General features: G+C 42.9%; 1 protein-coding gene across 1 annotated transcript in view; it reads left to right on the forward strand.

Moving 5' to 3' along the window:
- The window catches only part of Cracdl (CRACD like), a 75,003-nt gene that overhangs the window by 25,395 nt on the left and 31,352 nt on the right, over window positions 1-18,256 (forward strand). The window contains 4 exon segments of the mRNA XM_015499693.2: window positions 416-495; window positions 11,014-11,182; window positions 15,415-15,550; window positions 16,352-16,516. Coding sequence (XP_015355179.2) covers window positions 416-495; window positions 11,014-11,182; window positions 15,415-15,550; window positions 16,352-16,516 — 550 coding nt within the window.

Here is an 18,256-nt window from a genome sequence, read left to right on the forward strand (position 1 = left end):
TGGAGGGAGATTAAAACATTAATTGTGGTTATCCTTGGTTGGTGGGATTATGTGTGATCTCCATTCTGTTTTCCAGACTTCTTACAGGAAGAAAAACATAACTTCTCAAAATGGGAGAAAAAACACTTTTTAAAGAAAGGATCTTAACCTGTATTGTGTAAATGAGTGACGCATTTGTTTCAGTTATGTTTCCCATTAAACTGCTCAGGTCAGCAATTAGAGACACGCTTATGTGGTGACTTATCTCGTGGCTCTGAGCGTGTTTGGGACCTGCACTGCCCTCTGCCCTGTGCGCTGTCTTTGCAGGGGTGTGTACAGGCAAGGCCATGGGCAAGAGCAATCACCACTCCCTTTACGTTCATTGGTAACTTCTGCTCAATATGTTCCTTTAACACAAATTTCTGTCTGATTTCAGTGAGCTGGACATGATTTCCACGAGGGTCATGGACATCAAGCTTCGGGAGTCTGCAGAAGGCCTCGGGGAGGACAGCACAGGTAAGGCCCTGGCTTCCCCGGGAAGGGCCCTTGCTTGGTGCTGGGGCAAGGGAGGAGCCGATTGAAGACGGGGCTGTGTGTGAGAGAGAGCGGCCAGTCCCCCGTGTGCTCAGACGTCCTTTGGTCCCCACACTGACTAGGAGCATGTCCACATTATCTGAGGAAACGTGGAGCAGTGCTCCCTTGAGTCTCTGTCAAACATAGGGGCTTTTCATGTCATTTTCTTCTTCCTGGAAGTGAATATGTCCCCATGTTTGACTTAAAAGCAAAAGAAAGGGGCCCAAAGGGAATTATTTGTCACCTAAAATTATCTAAAGGTATCTGTAGGAGCCTTTGCAAAGCACGGGATGGCCTCATCATCCAGCAAAAATAATCTCATCAAAAGAAAGCCTTTGATCCCTCTCTTGTGATTTTTATTCTCCTCCAGGATGTGTTTATTATGGCCTTTCCTGAGCTAAATTCCAGGCCCATGATTCATCATCTCAGAGCACCTTCCAAGAGTTATTCAATTAGGTGATTGGCTCACTGCTATCCACAGATTGCTATTTATGTCTTGATGGAGTTGTAAAATTGACATTAAGAAACAAAGATCTCCCCACAATGTACCTTTCCCTGGTAACTATCTGTGTTCCCCTTATCTCATTAACAAAGGCCTCCAGCTGTCTGTCCTTCAAAGTCAAGATGCCAGTAGTGATTTTCTTTGATATAGTTTGGGAAGAATGGCTTCCAATAATAGGAAATCCTATCAGCTAGAGCTTACTATCTCATATGTTATGTGATACATAGATACTTCGTATTCTATATTAGAACCATTCTTCTCTGTCACATTTTAATAGATACCAAATAAACCCAAGTATAAGGTGAGTTTTTAAGATTATCCCTGAGGAAAAAAAATGGAGTTTTAAATTTTCTCATATTATAGGGCATTGAATTAGTCCTTATTTTCAATAATAGCATTTGAATAAGTATCATTAATACCATAAGTAACATGTCATTATCCTGAAACTTATCAATAAATTCTAGTATTGAATACTTACAGAGGTCACCATGAAGAATCAATTTTACAAAAGAAGGAGAGAAACTAAGTATTCTTTTATTTTCAAATAGTGATGAGCTTGAGGCCAGGGTTGTGGTTCAGTGGTAGAGCACTTGCTTAGCATGCATGAGGCACCATAGAAAAATAAATAATAAAGGTATTGTGTCCACCTACAACTAAAAAATATTAAAATAATAATAATAATGAGCTTAAGGTAGTAAGAACATTCCTTTCTACCCGTAATTTAAAAATATAGGGCTGGGGATATAGCCCAGTTGGTAGAGTGCTTGCCTCACATGCACAAAGCTCTGGGTTCAATCCCCAGCACCACATACACATACACACAAAAAAAATTTTTAATGTAGATAAGAACATTATTCATGTTGTTTTTAAAAGTAAGAAATAATGAGGCCAGAATTAAAAGAAAAATGGTAACCCAGAAAGATAATTGAGCACTTTTGCCCTCAGAACTTATTAATAAGTCTTGGAAATTTTGAATTTCACTATCCTGCCTACATAGGGTGGGATATAAGAGAGGGGGTCAGAAGACAAAGTGCATCCCCCATACAAGGTGGACCCTCTAATAGAAGACCATCCTTACAATAAGCTGGGAACCCAAGGAGCACAAAATCTGTGAACCATGGATAAACCAACCCTTTTGTGGATTTGCAGCTTGAGTTTGTATCACTCTGCTTTTGAACTTGGTTAATGGTACTCCTAGACCAGGAAGAAATCCTGGTGCTTTGCAGAAGCAATCTTCAGTAAAGGGAAGTGTCTTCTGCTTAGGCTTCAAATTATAACAGAACATAATACTTTCAGTACTAGGACAAGCATATAGTTAGTGATGACCAGGTGTATAGGCAACAGGGCACCATGAACAAGAACCACCATGCTGTGGGTTGAATCCGGCCTCCTAGAATCAACATGCTGAAGTGCCCAGTATGTAACCTTATTAGGTATTTAGTTAAGATGTGGTCATCCTGAAAGAGGGTGGGTTCCTAATTCAGTATGAATAATGTCCATATAAAAAGGGGAAATTTGAACACAGACATGTACATGGTGAGAGTGTAATGTGCACACATGAAGGCAAAGATTGGGTGATGCATCTACAAGCTAACGAACACCAAAGATCGCCAGCATACTACTAGAAATTAATTAACAGAAGTGGTGCAGATGTGCCATCACAGCCCTCAGAAGGAACCAAACATGCCAGTACCACCTTGATTTTGGCTTTTCAGCTCCAGAACCATGAGACAATTTGTTTCTGTTAACTCACCCAGTTTGTGGTACTTTGTACAGCAACCTTAGCAAACTAATACATAGCATAAACAAGAAAACTAATATGATAAAGGCATCAGATGTCAGAACTTTCAAATACATACTATAAAACATGATGTGAAAGTTTTGAAAATATCTGGAAGATCCAGGAAACCATAAAAACTAACATGGCACCCAGCCAGTGCAATAAGGCAAGAAAAATAAATTAAAGGCATTGAGATAGAAAGAAGAGATAAAACTGCATTTGCAGATGACCTGATTATCTAAAATATACAAAGTATCCAGAACTGTTAAGTTTAGCATGTTCATAAAATATTAAATCATAATATAAAAAATCAGTTATATTTCTATATACTAGCAATGAACATTTGAAAAATTGAAATCTTGAAAAGTACCATATGTAATAGCATCAAAAATTTAAAATACTTAGGTATATATGTAACTAAAATATATGCAGGATTTGTATACTGAAAGATACAAATAATTGTTTAAAGAAAGTAAAAAATACCTAAACACATGGAGAGATATACCATGTTTATGGATTGAAAGACTCCATGTTGCTAAAATGTTAATTCTCACCAAATTGAGCTGCAAATGGTGTGTTAGTACGTGTAGGTATAGTGCAGTTTTCAAGTCAGCTATGAAAGTCAGGGATACAGTTAGTTTGATACTTTGTTGTAGGAATATCAATCAGTAACTTTTTTCTTTTTCTTTTTTGTTTTATTTTTCAGTTGTGAGAATCAAACCTAGGGCTTTGGGTATACTAGGTACTACTGAGATATAACCCCACACTGTAATAGTGTAATCATTTTTTTATTTCCATGAAGGTTCAGATTTTTTTTTTTTTTTATTTAGGAAGAAGCCAACTCTATAGGATTGAAATGAAAATAGTGTGTGAGATGTTTTGCTTTGAAATAACCTACAGGTAGTGGGGAGGAAATGGGTAAATATGAAGCAATCAAAATCCCAGCAGGATTTCTAGGAGTTACTGGCAAGCTGACTCTAAAATTTATACGAAAAGAGAAAGAACTTCAACAGGTAAAACAATTTGGAAAAATAGAAAGTTGGAGGACTCACCACAGTACTTGATTTCAAACTTACTATAAAGCTAATAATCAAGCAGAAACATAGATGTATGGAAATAGATAGAACAAAGTAGAGTCCATAAATAGATCCATATGAAAATGATCAGTTGATTTTTGAGAAAGTTGCAAAGGTGATTCACTAAATAGTGCTAGAACAATTGGACACCCATTTGTAAAAATGAGCATTGATTGATACCTCACAGATTATGAAAAAGTTAACTCAATAGATCCTAGACATAAATGTAAAACTATAAAGTCTTTAAAAGAAAGCTTAAGAGAGAATATTTTTGACCTTAGATTAGGGAAGAGTTCCAAGATATGATGCCTCAGTCCATAAAAGGAAAAAAATCAATAAGTGGAACTTCATCAAAATTGACACTTTTGCTCTGAGAAAGATACTGTTAAGATAAAAATACAAATCAGACTGGGAGAAAATATTTGTAAATCTCACTTGATGAAGTATTTACATCCGGCATATATTTGAAATCATCAACATTCATTTTTTTTTACTGTTTTTAAAATAAATTTATTTATTTATTTTAATTAGGTACATATGACAGCAGAATGCATTTTGATTCATTGTACACAATTGCAGCACGACTTTTCATTTCTCTGATTGTACAACGATGTAGCGTCGCACCCTATGTGCAGTCATACATGTACCTAGGGTAATGATGTCCATCACATTCCACCATCTTTTCTGCCCCCATCCCCACTCCCCTCCTCTCCCTCCCCTTTTCCCCATCAAAGTTCCTCCATTTTTTCCCATACCTCCCCCCATTATGGATCAGCATCCACTTATCAGAGAGAACATTCAAAAACAATAAAACAAACCTATTTACAAAATGGGCAGCTCTTAAAAGATGTTTGTATCTAAGAAGAAACACTCAACATCTAGTCATTAGGTAATACAAATTGAAACAGCAACGAAACACGCTACACAACTATTAGAACATCTTGAAAGAAATCCTCTGAGCAGCGCTGGTGAGGAGGCATTGCTGGTAGGAATGTAAGATGGTACAGCCGATCTGGAAAAGATTTTGGCAAATTTCATATAAAGTACATACACTTAGCCTATGACTCAGTAATCCCACTCCCTCATATTTACCAAACAGCAGTGAAAACATGGTTACCCAGAAGCCAGTAGCAAGATTATTCAAAATTGCTAAAAACTGAAAAGAATTCAAGTGTCCTTCAGTGGTTGGATGGTTCAACAAACAGTGTATCCATCCAATGGAATACCACTCAGCAGTGAAGAGGAACAAACTATGGGAAGACATGTAAATATTGCATGAATCTCTAAGTGAAAGAAGCCAGAATCAAAAGGCCACATACTGTCTGACTCACTCTGTTCTGGTTTAGATACGAGGTGTCCCCCAAAAGCTCTATTTTGTCCTTGCTGAGTGGAACTCTCTCTCTGCTTCCTGGTGTGATGTCTTGAGCTGCTTTCTTCCACCACACTCTTCTGCCATGATGTCACTTGAGCCCTGAGGAAAAGGAACTGAGGAACTGTGTGTGGACTGAGGCCTCCAAAACCGTGAGCCCCCAGATAAACTTTTCCTCCACTGAAATGGTTCTTGTCAGGTGTTTGGTCACAGCAGCAAAAAAGCCAACTAAAACACCCTTGATATGACCTTGAAGAGGCAAGGCTATTGGAACAGAGATCCCTGGACACCAGGGGTTAAATACTGGCGGAAGTTTTAACTACTTGAGGAAATTTGGGGGCGAATGTCCTGTACAGCTCTGCATCTGGATTGTGGGGATAAATATGCAACTCTGTGTGCACTAGGAAGAGTGCGTGTGCTGGGGGTCAAACCCAGGACCTTACAAATGCTAAGCACACACTGTGTGACTGAGCCATGCCCCAGCCTGAAAGAGGGGTTGTTTTTTTTTTTTTTTTTTTAGTTGAAAATATTTTTCTGGAATTGAATTAAAAAAACAAAGATGTCCCAATCTACAGATTTAAAAAAACCCAATGAATCCCAAGAAGACTAAATAAAAGGCAATCCATCCATATGGTATAAAACTGCAGAAAACCAAAGCCCAAACTAACAATCCTAAAAATCAGTCAGCAGAAGAGATTGCTTCTGAAGGTACAAAATACTGATGGCGGACTTCCCAACAGGACAGAACCCACAGCACCATGCAATAATGGCTTCAGGATATTATTAGAAAAATAACAGTCAGCCTAGACCTCTGAACCCAGGAAAGACAGGGATCAGGACTGAAGGAGAAATAAAGGCATCTTCAAACCAAGGAAACCTGAGTTTGCCACCGTTGGACCCCAGGAAAGCAGATTCGGCAGGAAGCTGCCTTTGGCAGAAGGAACTTCCTGGTGGAAGTCCTGGATGCAAGAAGGACTCAAGGCCAAGGAAGTAATGGTGTCGCAAAGGGGATCGAAGTGTTCTAAGGTCCAATGCATGGTCCTGCGATAGAGCGTGCCCACTCTGCCGGGTAACCACTGCCAGAACAGAAACAAAAGGCAAGGCTTCCAAACTTGTGATGGGAACCGTGCAAACAGTCAGTTAATCCAAGAGAAGACAAGAGTGGAGATTGAGAAAACAGACCAGAGAGGGTAGACTTATTTTGACTGATATATCAGTGATCACCGTGAGGGCAAATGGACCGATGAACTGTCCCACTTCAGTAAGGCTGCCAGAGTGCATTCCTAAAACTCTAAGTATATGAATCTTCAATACAAAGGTTCAGAAAATTAAGGATGGTGAAAGAACAAAAATACACCTTGTGAGCCCTGGGCAGAAAGAAGGCAGAAAAGCCATATTCATATTAGTCAAAATAGCATTTATGGCAAAAAGCCTAACTGAAAAACAAAGAGGGCCATTTTATAAAAGTTTCAATTCCCCAGAAAAATAATGATTTTGCATTTTTATGTATTAAGATAATGTCAAAAAATTATATAAAGTAGAAGTTATAATTAAATAGATAAGAAAATCTACGATCCATAGGTTAGTTTCTTTTATGTCTTTTTCTGAAATTGATAGAACAAATATGTATACTATTTTATTAGTAAAGACAAAGTATTTGTACAGGTCTATCAAGGAGAAAAAGGCCTTGTTCTAATCGACCTGTGTTTTAGTCAACTTTTCACTACTGAGACCAGAAGACCTGTCAAGAACAGATTTAAAAGGAGACATTTATTTGGGGGCTCCTGGTTTCAGGGGTCTCAGTCCACAGATGGCCGACTCCATTCCTCGGGGCTAGAGGTGAGGCAGAGCATCAGAGTGAAAGGGTGTGGTGGACGGAAGGGGCTCCAGACACCACACCAGGAATCAGAGAGTGACTGAGCTCAGCTCACAAAATATAAACCCCAAAGCCACATCCCAGTGACCCACCTCCTCCACCCACTCCCCACCTGTCTACAGTTACCACCCAGTTAATCTTTATAAGGGGATTAATTCACTGATTGGGTTAAGGTTTTCATAACCCAATCATTTCTCCCCTAAACTTCTTGAATTGTCTCACACATAAGCTTTTGGGGGACACCTCATCTCTAAGCCATAATAATATGTACAGGGCACGGAAAAAAACACATTATTTGAAAGTATATTAGGATCATATATAAAAATTATTGATACACAAAGTAAGGCCCAATGGATTTGAATGAAGTCAGATCAGAGTATATTATCTGACCACAATGCAGTTAAGCTCAAAATCAACAACAAATAGAAAATCCCCGCATGCATACAATAAAAGAAAAAAAAGAAAAAGAAAATCCCCAAGTACTTGGAAATGTAGATATAATTTTCTAAATAATCCCTACATAGGTCTAAGAAGGCATCATAATGAAAATTAGAAAACATTGTCAACTAAACAGTATGAAAATACTACATTTCATAACATGTGCATGAAACAGATTAGAAGAAAGTGCTGCCTTAAATGTATGTTTTGTAAAAATAGAGAAAATGTCAAATTAATGTTTATTCATCTGAAGAAGTTTTTTGGAAATAGCAAAATCAACCCAAAGAAAGTTTGCAGAAATAGTAGAGAATAGAAACCAATACAATATAAAATAAATATTCCACAGACAGAATTGACAAGCCAAACTTTGTTGCGGGGACGGGTACTGGGGTTGAAATCAGGGGCACTTGTCCACTGAGCCACACCCCCAACCCTATTTTGTATTTTATTTAGAGACAGGGTCTCACTGAGTTGCTTAGCACCTTACTTTTGCTGAGGCTGGCTTTGAATTCACGATCCTCATGCCTCAGCCTCCCAAGCCACCAGGATTTCATGCGCCATGGCACCCTGCAAAGCCAAATGTTTTATAAGCAAATAAAATCAACAAACCTCTGGTGCAATTCGTCAAAGAACAAAGAGAAGGCACAGATAATTAACATGAGGCGTGACGAAGCTACAGCACTCCAGAGGAACAGGCAAGGGTGTTAGTAGATATGAAAATTTGGGGGAAAATTGATAAATTCCTAGAAACGTGGCTTAAAGCAGATTCAAGAAGTAGAAACCTGGACTAGTCAGACAGCCATTGAAAAAACTGACCTAGAAAGCTGGCAGAAGAGATAACACATAGAGGGCTGACCATTGTCCTTGCAGTTGTACTCGGGGTCTCCGTAGCCACACTCTTATCCACACCATTCATGCTGTAAGCGGCATCTCTGACCGTCAGCATAGTAGGGCTGTACATTTGTTCAGGCTTTGGGGACATGTACCAATTTGTTGACGAGGTAAAGGCCAAGAGGTGTCCTGACCAAAGGCAGGAAAGTCTAATCTTTCAAAATGCTGAACCTTCATGAAGAACCATCTGCTGACAACACACATTTGCTACAGAACTTTCTTTCCTTAGGGAGGGGCTTGTTCCATCCCTGCTAGAGTAATCCTAAGGGATTCTCCACCTGGAGACCAGACCTGCAAGCTTCCCAGAGGGGCATTATTACTAACACTACAGAAATATTCTTGTTTTAAAAGGAATTCAGCTTACAAGATTATTTACCAAATGTTTTCAGCTGAATCACTTTAACCAGTGTCCACGACCTATGAGACAGCATCTTGGTGACCTCTGATGTCACCTCCTTCTGTTGGAAGGAGAGGAATGAACTCCGCTGAGCTACTGCGGTGACATCATAGGGTCCTGGGTATGAGAGAATATGTGGGTGACAAGGAAGGTGACCTCAGAGAAGCGAATCATAAAATGTGAAAAAGTATCGCAGATTCTAACAATTCAGGAGATGTGGCCCAATTTGACTCGGCCCTGTCACAGCGTCTTCCAGCATAAGAATGGCCGCCATTGGGTCATTTTTTTTCATCAAGAGTTATTAGCTCATCATGGCGCTCATTATTCCAGAGAGCCTTAGTTTATGTCCAGGATAGATGAAGCATCTGAATGTTTTTTAATAACTTGAGTAAAGGAAACATGGAATACAGACCCAATGAAATATTACTCGGCCACTAAATAGAATCATATCTTATCATTTGCAGCAAAATGGATAATATAGAGACAATCAAGTAAAATAAGTAGATGCAGAAAGATGGGTACTGTATGTTCTCTCTCATATGTGAAAGCTCAAGCTAAAAAAAAAATCATTCAAAATGAGTAATAGTAATGACTCCAGCCTTGGGATGTGGCAGGGAGGAGGGCTGGAGGGAGGCTGGATTACGGCTAATCCAAACACAGACGGAAGAAGTAAATTCTAGGGTTCCACGGCATAGCAATGGGGAGCGGTTATAGTTCACAACGATCTATTATATACTTTATTAATGTCTAGAGGAGACACACTTGAAACTCCAAACACAAAATAATGATAAAGATATGGCAATATTAATTATTCTGATTTTACCAGTATATATTGTATATATTGTATACAATACTACATTGTACCCCCAAAATATGTATGATGATTAAATGACAATTGAAGATGTTTAAAAGTGTTTATGGAACCTCTGAAAACTTGGAATGGGACCACCATTTGACCCAGCTATCCCACTCCTTGGTCTATACCCAAAGGACTTGAAATCAGCATGCTATGGTAATGTAGCCACATCAACGTTTATAGCAGCTCAATTCCCAATAGCTAAACTATGGAAACAACTTAGATGCCCTTCAACAGATGAATGGATAAAGAAAATGTGTACATATTCACAATGGAATATCACTCAGTCATAAAGAAAAATGAAAGGAGGGTATTTGCCAGTAAATGGATGGAGCTGGAGACTATCATACTAAGTGAAATAAGCCAATCCCCCAAACAAAGGCTGGAATGTTCTCTCTGATGTGTGGATGCTAACACATAATGAAGGGGTAAGGGAGGCTAGGGAAGAATAGAGGTACTTTGGATTAGGCAGAAGAGAGTGAAGGGAAGGCTAGTAGAAGGAATCGGACATTATGACCCTATGTGCATATATGATTCTACATAGTGTACAACTAGAAGAGTGAGAAGTTATACTCCATTTATGTATGAGGTGTCAAGATGCATTCTACTGTCATGTATAACTAATTAGAACAAATTAAAAAATAAAATATAGGCATCCCCAAAAAATGTTTATGCCTTATTTGATCATTACACACTATACACATGTATTAAATAGCCACACTGCACCCCATGAATTTGCACAATTACAATAATTTTTAAAAAATACCTTGGGTCGGGGCTGGGATTGTGGCTCAGCGGTGGAGTGCTCGCCTAGCATGCTCGGAGCCCTGGGTTTGATCTCAGCACCGCATAAAAACAAATGAATGAAATAAAGGTATTGGGTCCAACTACAACTAAAAAATGAATAAATAAATATTTAAAAAATACCTTGGGTCATCACACAGCCTTCACCTGATCAGAACTTTCGTCGTCGTTGTTTATGAATGTTTTAGACGTTAAACCTTGATTTCGTGTGAGAGGGAAGCTCCTGGGGGTTAAAGATTCCATGATTGTGCTCCAAGGCATTCTTGCCTCATTTACTTAAATTTTCTGAATAAACAAACTGATTTTGTTTCCAGGTGTACAAGGCTGTTACGCCAAGCAAAGGAAGGACTTCCGGAAGCAGGAGGCCGGTGTCAGGCCTGAACCCGGGCTTTCTCTGCTTCACGGGCACCTCGCACACCTGCGCACAAACACACACTCCTGCTGATTATTACTTTTGCTTACCTCTGTATAGGAAAGAAGAAATCTAAATTCAAAACTTTCAAGAAGTTCTTTGGGAAGAAGAAGAGAAAGGAATCGCCTTCGTCCACGGGGAACAGCACCTGGAAGCAGAACCCGGCCAAGAGCGAGGTCATTGCCATCGAGTCAGGGCCCGTGGGCTATGACTCAGAGGATGAACTTGAGTAAGTTGCTGTCGAGGCCCACAGGGCCATGCGCTCCGGCTACAGCGGGGACATCTGGGCTGGGCAGAACCGATCCTCTGTCAGAGTCTCAGTACCATGCTGGGCTCCCGGCCTCCTCCCCTCCTGGACAGCCCAGGAGCAGTTCGTCCACACAAGTTATGTCCTTTGTCTTTCTAAACATGGGATGGAGAAAATGTGTGTAGGGGTGGGGCATGGATAGGAAGCTGCTGTGTGCCAGGTGTATTAAATGTCCATGGTCCACGGGTTCAGTGGCGCATACCTGTAATCCCAGGAGGCTGAGGCAGGAGGATCGAGAGTTCAGAGCCAGCCTCAGCAATGGCGAGGTGCTAAGCAACTCAGTGAGACCCTGTTTGTAAATAAAATACAAAAAAGGGCTGGGGATGTGGCTCAGTGGTTGAGTGCCCCTGAGTTCAATCCCCGGTACCACAAAAAAAAAAAAAAAGTCCCTGACCCTCATGGGAGAAGAGGTACCATATGCCATCAAATAAATGAGCCAAATAAGCTGGAGAGAAATTTGGAGGCTACGTGACATCCCGAAGCTGAAAGCCAAAGGATCAGGATGTGGACCTTGGTGTAATGTGACTTAAACCCTTTGAGGACCTTGAGGACCATACGAGAAACACGTGGCTCTCTAAACTTGAACTCCAAGCAATCTAATAAGTATGCTTTCTCCGGTCCGAGTCCAGGATGGAGAGAGGAAAGCTTCTTGTTCAGTTTTAGGAAAATCATCTAAAAATAAAATATAAGCATGCAAAAAAATATAAGCATCCAAAAAAAATGTTTAAGGAGATGGAAATGTTAATGCCTTATTTGATCATTGCACACTGTACACATGTATTGAATAGCCACACTGCACCCCATGCATTTGCACAATTACAATAATTTTTAAAAAATACCTTGGGTCGGGGCTGGGACCCAGTGTGGGTGAAAAATTGGGGGAGGTCTAGTGAAGAAATGCTGGTTTTTGTAACTTGTAGTCCATCAAAATACAGCTACCAGGCACATCTTCCCGTCCCTCCAGCCGTTATTTCTGTGACTAGAAAGAAACAGGTTGGTTGTTCTGCCCGCTTTTATGTTTTTTTTAAAACATTGGCCTCTGATTTGAGGATGAAATTCCTCAGAGAGCATGAACCCACTGGGGGTCTGGGTGGGGGCGGGGGATGTAGCAACGGAGACGGGGTCCTGGGCCTGAGCCTGCCCATGAGGGTTCCTGTCCCTTCCTAGCTCCAGCCTCTCCCTGTGTGGTTTTATTTATTTATTTTTAAGGTGTAGAAATTAAATTGACCACTTGGTGGCACCAAATGACTGTAGAGGAAAATTTAGATTCTGCTACTTTAATTTTTTTCCAGTGCTGGCAGGGAGCAGGGCGGGCCATGGGTGGTGCCTTGTGCAACGTGAGGAACCCACTGCACACAGGCTCTAGGTCCCATGCCCCAGACCCTGAGGGAGCAAGAGTTACCTCACTGGCCAGCCCCAGGGGCACGCTCACCCCCACCCCACCCACCCCATCTCCTGACAGGAGCAAGCCCTCTGTCCTGTGGTTGCAGGCACAGACCTGGGGGTGACCCCTCCTGCCACAGACAGGAGCAGAGCCAGAGGGACGAGCTGGGGGGAAATGACCTGTGCACTTATCACGTCCTCCTCTTAGAAGAAGCCCGAGGAAAGTTGGGGTCAGGCCTTTGGTATCTTTCTATCTCCAGCACGTAGCAGGAAGCTGACTTCAGTTGCTTGCAAGAGTTTGCCAGGATCCAGGACAGGATCCCAACTTTCCTTTAGGGGATGGAATATGACAAGTGACATTTTTCAAGAGTGGTACTGAGGAGGAGACCAGATCCAGATCTTTAGCTTCTGTTCCTTCCTTTCCTGCTTGCCAGTTAGCTGTTACTGCTCCTAGAGTTTTCTAGTGGGTACAGCTAAGAAATTCATTTGGCTTAAAGAATAATCATTAATTCACTGTTATTTTCATTCAAGTCTTATCTCTTTGATTCTTTGTATTCTCTCTTTTTTTTTTCTATTGGAAATCTTAGCATAGTTACTCATTTTCTTCATCCTGGAATAAAGTCACTTTGTGCTCTATGCACAGGTGGCCTTCCACGAACATTGCTCTACTCTGTTTTGTTTTGTTTTTAGCCCACATTACCACTGATAGAACTACTAGGTGCAATTTGAAATGTTTGTCTTTGTTGTTCGTAGAATTCATCCTGCCCTGGATGTGGAAGCAAAAGTCATTTGGAGGACTGGGGCTGGGGCTCAGTGGTAGAGCGCTTGCCTCACACGTGGGAGGCACTGGGTTTGATCCTCAGCACCACATAAAAATCAACCAATAATTAAAAATATATATCTTAAAAAAAAGGTCATTCAGACACAGAGTTAAAGGCACCTGAAATCCTGCCTTTCTTTTTGTAGATCTGTCAACAACCTGCTATAAAAGTTGGCTCATTTGTTTCTGTTTTCTAGTTTTAGGGATTGCTCTATTTCCCTTCCCTGTCTTTTGTTTTATAGGAAACATTTACAGTTTAAAAGACAAAAATTGTAAAGGCAGGTACCTTTGTATCCTGTTTCTCTATCTAGTTTTCCTTTCCCGAAAAGGAAACCATTCTTCCTCACTTGTGACTTGTCCTTCTGTTTTTATTTACTTTTTTAAAAATATTTTTTTGTTGTTGATAGATCTTTATTTTATCTGTTTTTACGTGGTGCTGAGAATCGAACCAGGTGCCTCACACACACCAGGCAAGTGCGATACCGCTGAGCCAGAGCCCCAGCCCCTGTTTTTATTTTTTGAAAGCAGAGCATGCACCTGTGTTCTCGTATGTTCCTGTGCTTGTCCCTGCCCCCTTCTCCCAGAGCTGGTGTGCCCCGAGTGTGGCTGTGTGCCGCTTACTGTACTTCTGCAGGTTCCTCTGGTGAGCTCGTGCAGGGAGAGGATCTTCCTTTCAGTCAGAGGCAGAGTCCTCCTCCTAGGATGCTCCTGGAGTATTCTGTTCAACACCCGGAGGAGCATGTTGGCTGCTTCCCCATCTCACAGACATTGCCGTGGTGAAAGGCCTTGTTCACGTGGCCTCCTGTGTTTGGCTAGGGTGTCTCTTTGGAGACTTCTTCATTCCACTAGTGACACCCGAGTGCAGGTGTTTGGGCAGCGCTGTGGTTTCCAGACAGTGTGGCCATGGGCTGTGCTGCTGGACAGAGATCCAGGTGTGTGGGTGTGAGAGAGAGAGACCTTCGTGTTAGGAGCTGTGCCATTGGCAGAAAGGGACAGTTTTTTCCACTGTGCTGATTCCTTCCTAGAAACGTGAGGACCCCCACCTTCTGGGAGCCAGGGTGCCTACTTGCAAGCTTGCCCCTGCAGGCCAGAGAGTGTAATTAAAGGGAAGCATTGCTGACCGACACAGCTTGATCTGCAGTAGGGCAGGGCCACACCTCAGAGCCCTAATGCCCCAGAGAGGACAGGATGCCCCGGGGAAGGGCGGGGGGGAGTCAGTGTGCACAAGACCAGCGAATGTAGAGGCTGCTTTCCTTCCTTCACCGTAGTCTCCATCATCTCCTTCCACCTATTGTTCAGGCTGCTAGGAAAATCTTACAGCTCATTCCCACATCCTGTGGACATTTTATGAATGTCCCATGGGTTCAGTTCCAAATCAGATCCTTGAGCTCCGGGTTGGGAAAAGTGCCTGGCACGGCGATGGCAGGAGGGCCTGCCACTGATGTTTGGGACGTAAGCACAGAGTGGCCAGGATCATGCCAGGTGATCAGAAGAGGATGCGGCCGTGCAGATGGCAATTCTCACTACAGACAAGTGGGGATGTATGGCGCCTCCAGCCCGCAGGCCCTCAGCCCACTGGGCAACACGGAGGGGCTGCACATTTGCCCCTGAGCCATGCCCTCCTCCTGCCACATAGGTTTCCCCGCCCTTCCTCCCTGCAGGCTTGGCATCTCCAACCTCACACCTCAGGTTTTCCACTAATAAAAAGAATTCGCACAGCCTTCAGATCTCTTAGGAAAATTCCCACCTCTGCGCAGCTCCTAGGAGTAGCCCGAGGTATTTGACGGTTGAGAGGCAAAAACGGGAACCAAGAGCTACAGACGACACACACAGAGGACTTGTAGGATATGCCCGGTGCGGTTAACCCACACCGCCCCTCTTTCACTCTGGGTCCCCAGGAGTCGGTGAAGGGGGAGGTGGCCAGGGTCTCACAGTCACTTTTTTATCCCAGGGAGTCCAGGGGCACACTGGGCAGCCGGGCCCTCTCGCACGACAGTATTTTTATTCCTGAGTCGGGACAAGACCCTGCTCGGCCGGTGCGGGTATTTTCCCAAGAAAATGTGTGCGACCGGATTAAAGCCCTCCAGGTGAGCATTTTCCTTGGCAGTGACCCTTGGTTTGGATTGGAAGTCAAATATTTTTTTTTTTTTACTATTTTGTTTATTTAGTTGTAGTTGGACACAATACCTCTATTTTATTTTTATGTGGTGCTGAGGATCGAACCCAGGGCCTCACATGTGCTAGGCGAGCGCTCTACTTCTGAGTCACAACCCTAGCCCCCGGATGTCAAATATTAATCCAGAAGTTTTAAAGTGATTTCTGCTTCATTTGTTTGCTATGTTCTAAAGTAATAGGCACATCACAAGTCTCCTAAGACTCACCAAGCTGCTTACCCCTTGATCTTGATGCATTCTGGGTTACAGCTTAGATGTACAATGAGAGAGATGACAAGCTGGGTAGCACACACCTGTAATCCCAGTGGCTTGGGAGGCTGAGGCAGGAGGATCCAGGCCAGCCTCAGTTACTTAGTGAGGCCCTGAGCAACTTAGCAAGACTCTGTTCTCAAAAAAAAAAAAAAAAGTAGTTTGAAAAGGGCTGGGGATGTGGCTCAGTGGTTAAGTGCTCCTGGGTTCAATCTCCAGTACCAAAAAGCAAACAACAACCAAGAGAGAGGTTAAGTGCTCCTGGTTTCAATCTCCAGTACCAAAGAAAACCAACCAAGAGAAATGACCACAAGAGCTGGTAGTAGATGCTGTTTCAGCTTAATAACCCCCGCCATGCAAGAGTGTTGATGATATTTCCCAAATGAATTAATTGGAGTAGGGAGATTTGTTGATAATTGTTATTGATGAAAATACTAAGAGCAAATGTTCTTTATTTCAATCTAGTTAAAAATACAATGTCATGTGAAAATGGGGCCTCCACCTCCTCCAGGGGGGCTTCCTACCAAGCGGGCAGAGGATACCGGCATGAGCTCCGAGGATGATGGGCTACCCCGGAGCCCCCCTGAGATGTCCCTGCTGCACGACGTGGGTCCCGGCATGACCATAAAGGCGAGTGCAACCTGGGCCCTGACCCTCCATCCATGCCAATCATCCAGGGCAGCTGGAGCTCTGGGGGCTCCTGGGGGCAGCCAGGTCACCTGAGCCTGCAGCTGGCCCTTGGGCTGTGTTTATTTTCATTCTTTGAGCAGAAATTCAGGTCTGGTTAGGAGATGTGGTTTGGATGACATATTTTTGTGATGGTGTTCAAACCGATACCTCGTCTTTCCTGTCCGTGCAGACAATCAGACCCACAATCTCATTTAAAAGAGGGAGCCGCCTTTCTGTGTGTTCTCTGCTACTGTGACGTTGAGTGGAAAGAAGGGAACAGTGAACATGTACACTGGTCTAAACGCCACGTCCTTGTCTTTGGACCACAAGAGCCTGTTGGTCTAGAATGTGCAGACTGTTACTGGTAAACAGGGCAGCAGAGAAAGTTGGACTGCAGGAGAGTTTATGACCCCAGAGGGGCAGAGAGGGGTGGAGGAGCTGATCCTAATACCCTGCTCCCCATAAAATCCAAGAGGAGGGGCCTGAGCAGGTGAGCTCTTTCTCATGCATAAACACCGTAGCTCGTGCTGCTGCTGCTTTCTGAAAATGGTATTTCACTGTAGTAAGAACTCTTCACACCCACACAGTGCACTCTGACCCGAGTGATAAAGTAGACGTTTTACCCGTGTGGATAAGGCTTGCTGTGGACAGATGAGTTGGAATTATTCCAGGTGTGTTGATGCTTGAAAAGCAGATAAAGGTCAGAGTTCAAGTATTAGGGTCACCCACCCGCCCTGGGATCTTTGGAATGCTCTCGCCCCTGGCTGGCCTAGGAGCTGTTCATGGTGGGGCTGCAGATTCTGTGTTGCTCTCAATTATGTTCAGCAGCTATTTCAGCTTGGATGCCTACGAGTCCACCACAGATCTAATTTTTTTTTCTTATGTTTTGTTCTTGTGGAGTTGTGGCTTCCATCACTGATGGGAAATCAGGACTGTGATGTGGCCGCTAAGTCAGCCCCCACGTTGGGGTTGTCGTGGAGCTACCTGGAGGATTATTCCCTCCAGATTCCAGCTCCAGGGTGAGCATGTCCCAGCTCACTCCCAGAGTGGGGTTGGGGGTCCGGAGGCTGCCCACACCTCTTCACCCTCAAGAAGGACTAGAGAATGGCCTGTTTCTGGGCTCTGCCAAGCTGACCCTGTATTTCTTCATACCCTAAAACACTTCCAGGTACAGTTTCATTGTCACCCTCTCAGGAGCAGACGTGACTCTGTCTCAGGCCACGTGGTAGGAGATGGCTTCTTATTCAGCACTGAGTGACTCTCCCTCCTCCCATCCCATGGATCCCTGACTCTCACACTTCCTACAACTTCTCCTCCTTCAGCGAGGACAGGTAGTAAAGAGGAACAGGTGGTACCTAACCCCATGCATTAGAGAGCCAGCCCAGTTCCAAACCCACTCACACCATGATGTACAATGCCATGGTCAGCCGCGGGGGGGCCACTCGTGCTGGACCAGGGCTGACCTTGTTTTTCACAGCATCTCTTCTATGGTAGTTAATGCACACACACACACACACACACAAAGTTTCTGAGATTTTTAAAAAATCAATTATTGGATAATATGCACAATCCATAGCTTCATGAAAACCAAAATTTGAGCCTTTAGGATACAAAAGAAAGAAAAGGAAAAGAAAAATGTACTCTTTTCTAGTCATCACGGATCCCAGAGAGTGTTTTGTACACAGTTGGCCGATTGAGAGG

Source organism: Marmota marmota, unplaced genomic scaffold (genome assembly GCF_001458135.2).
Source record: "Marmota marmota marmota unplaced genomic scaffold, marMar, whole genome shotgun sequence".
NCBI classification, from domain to species: domain Eukaryota; kingdom Metazoa; phylum Chordata; class Mammalia; order Rodentia; family Sciuridae; genus Marmota; species Marmota marmota.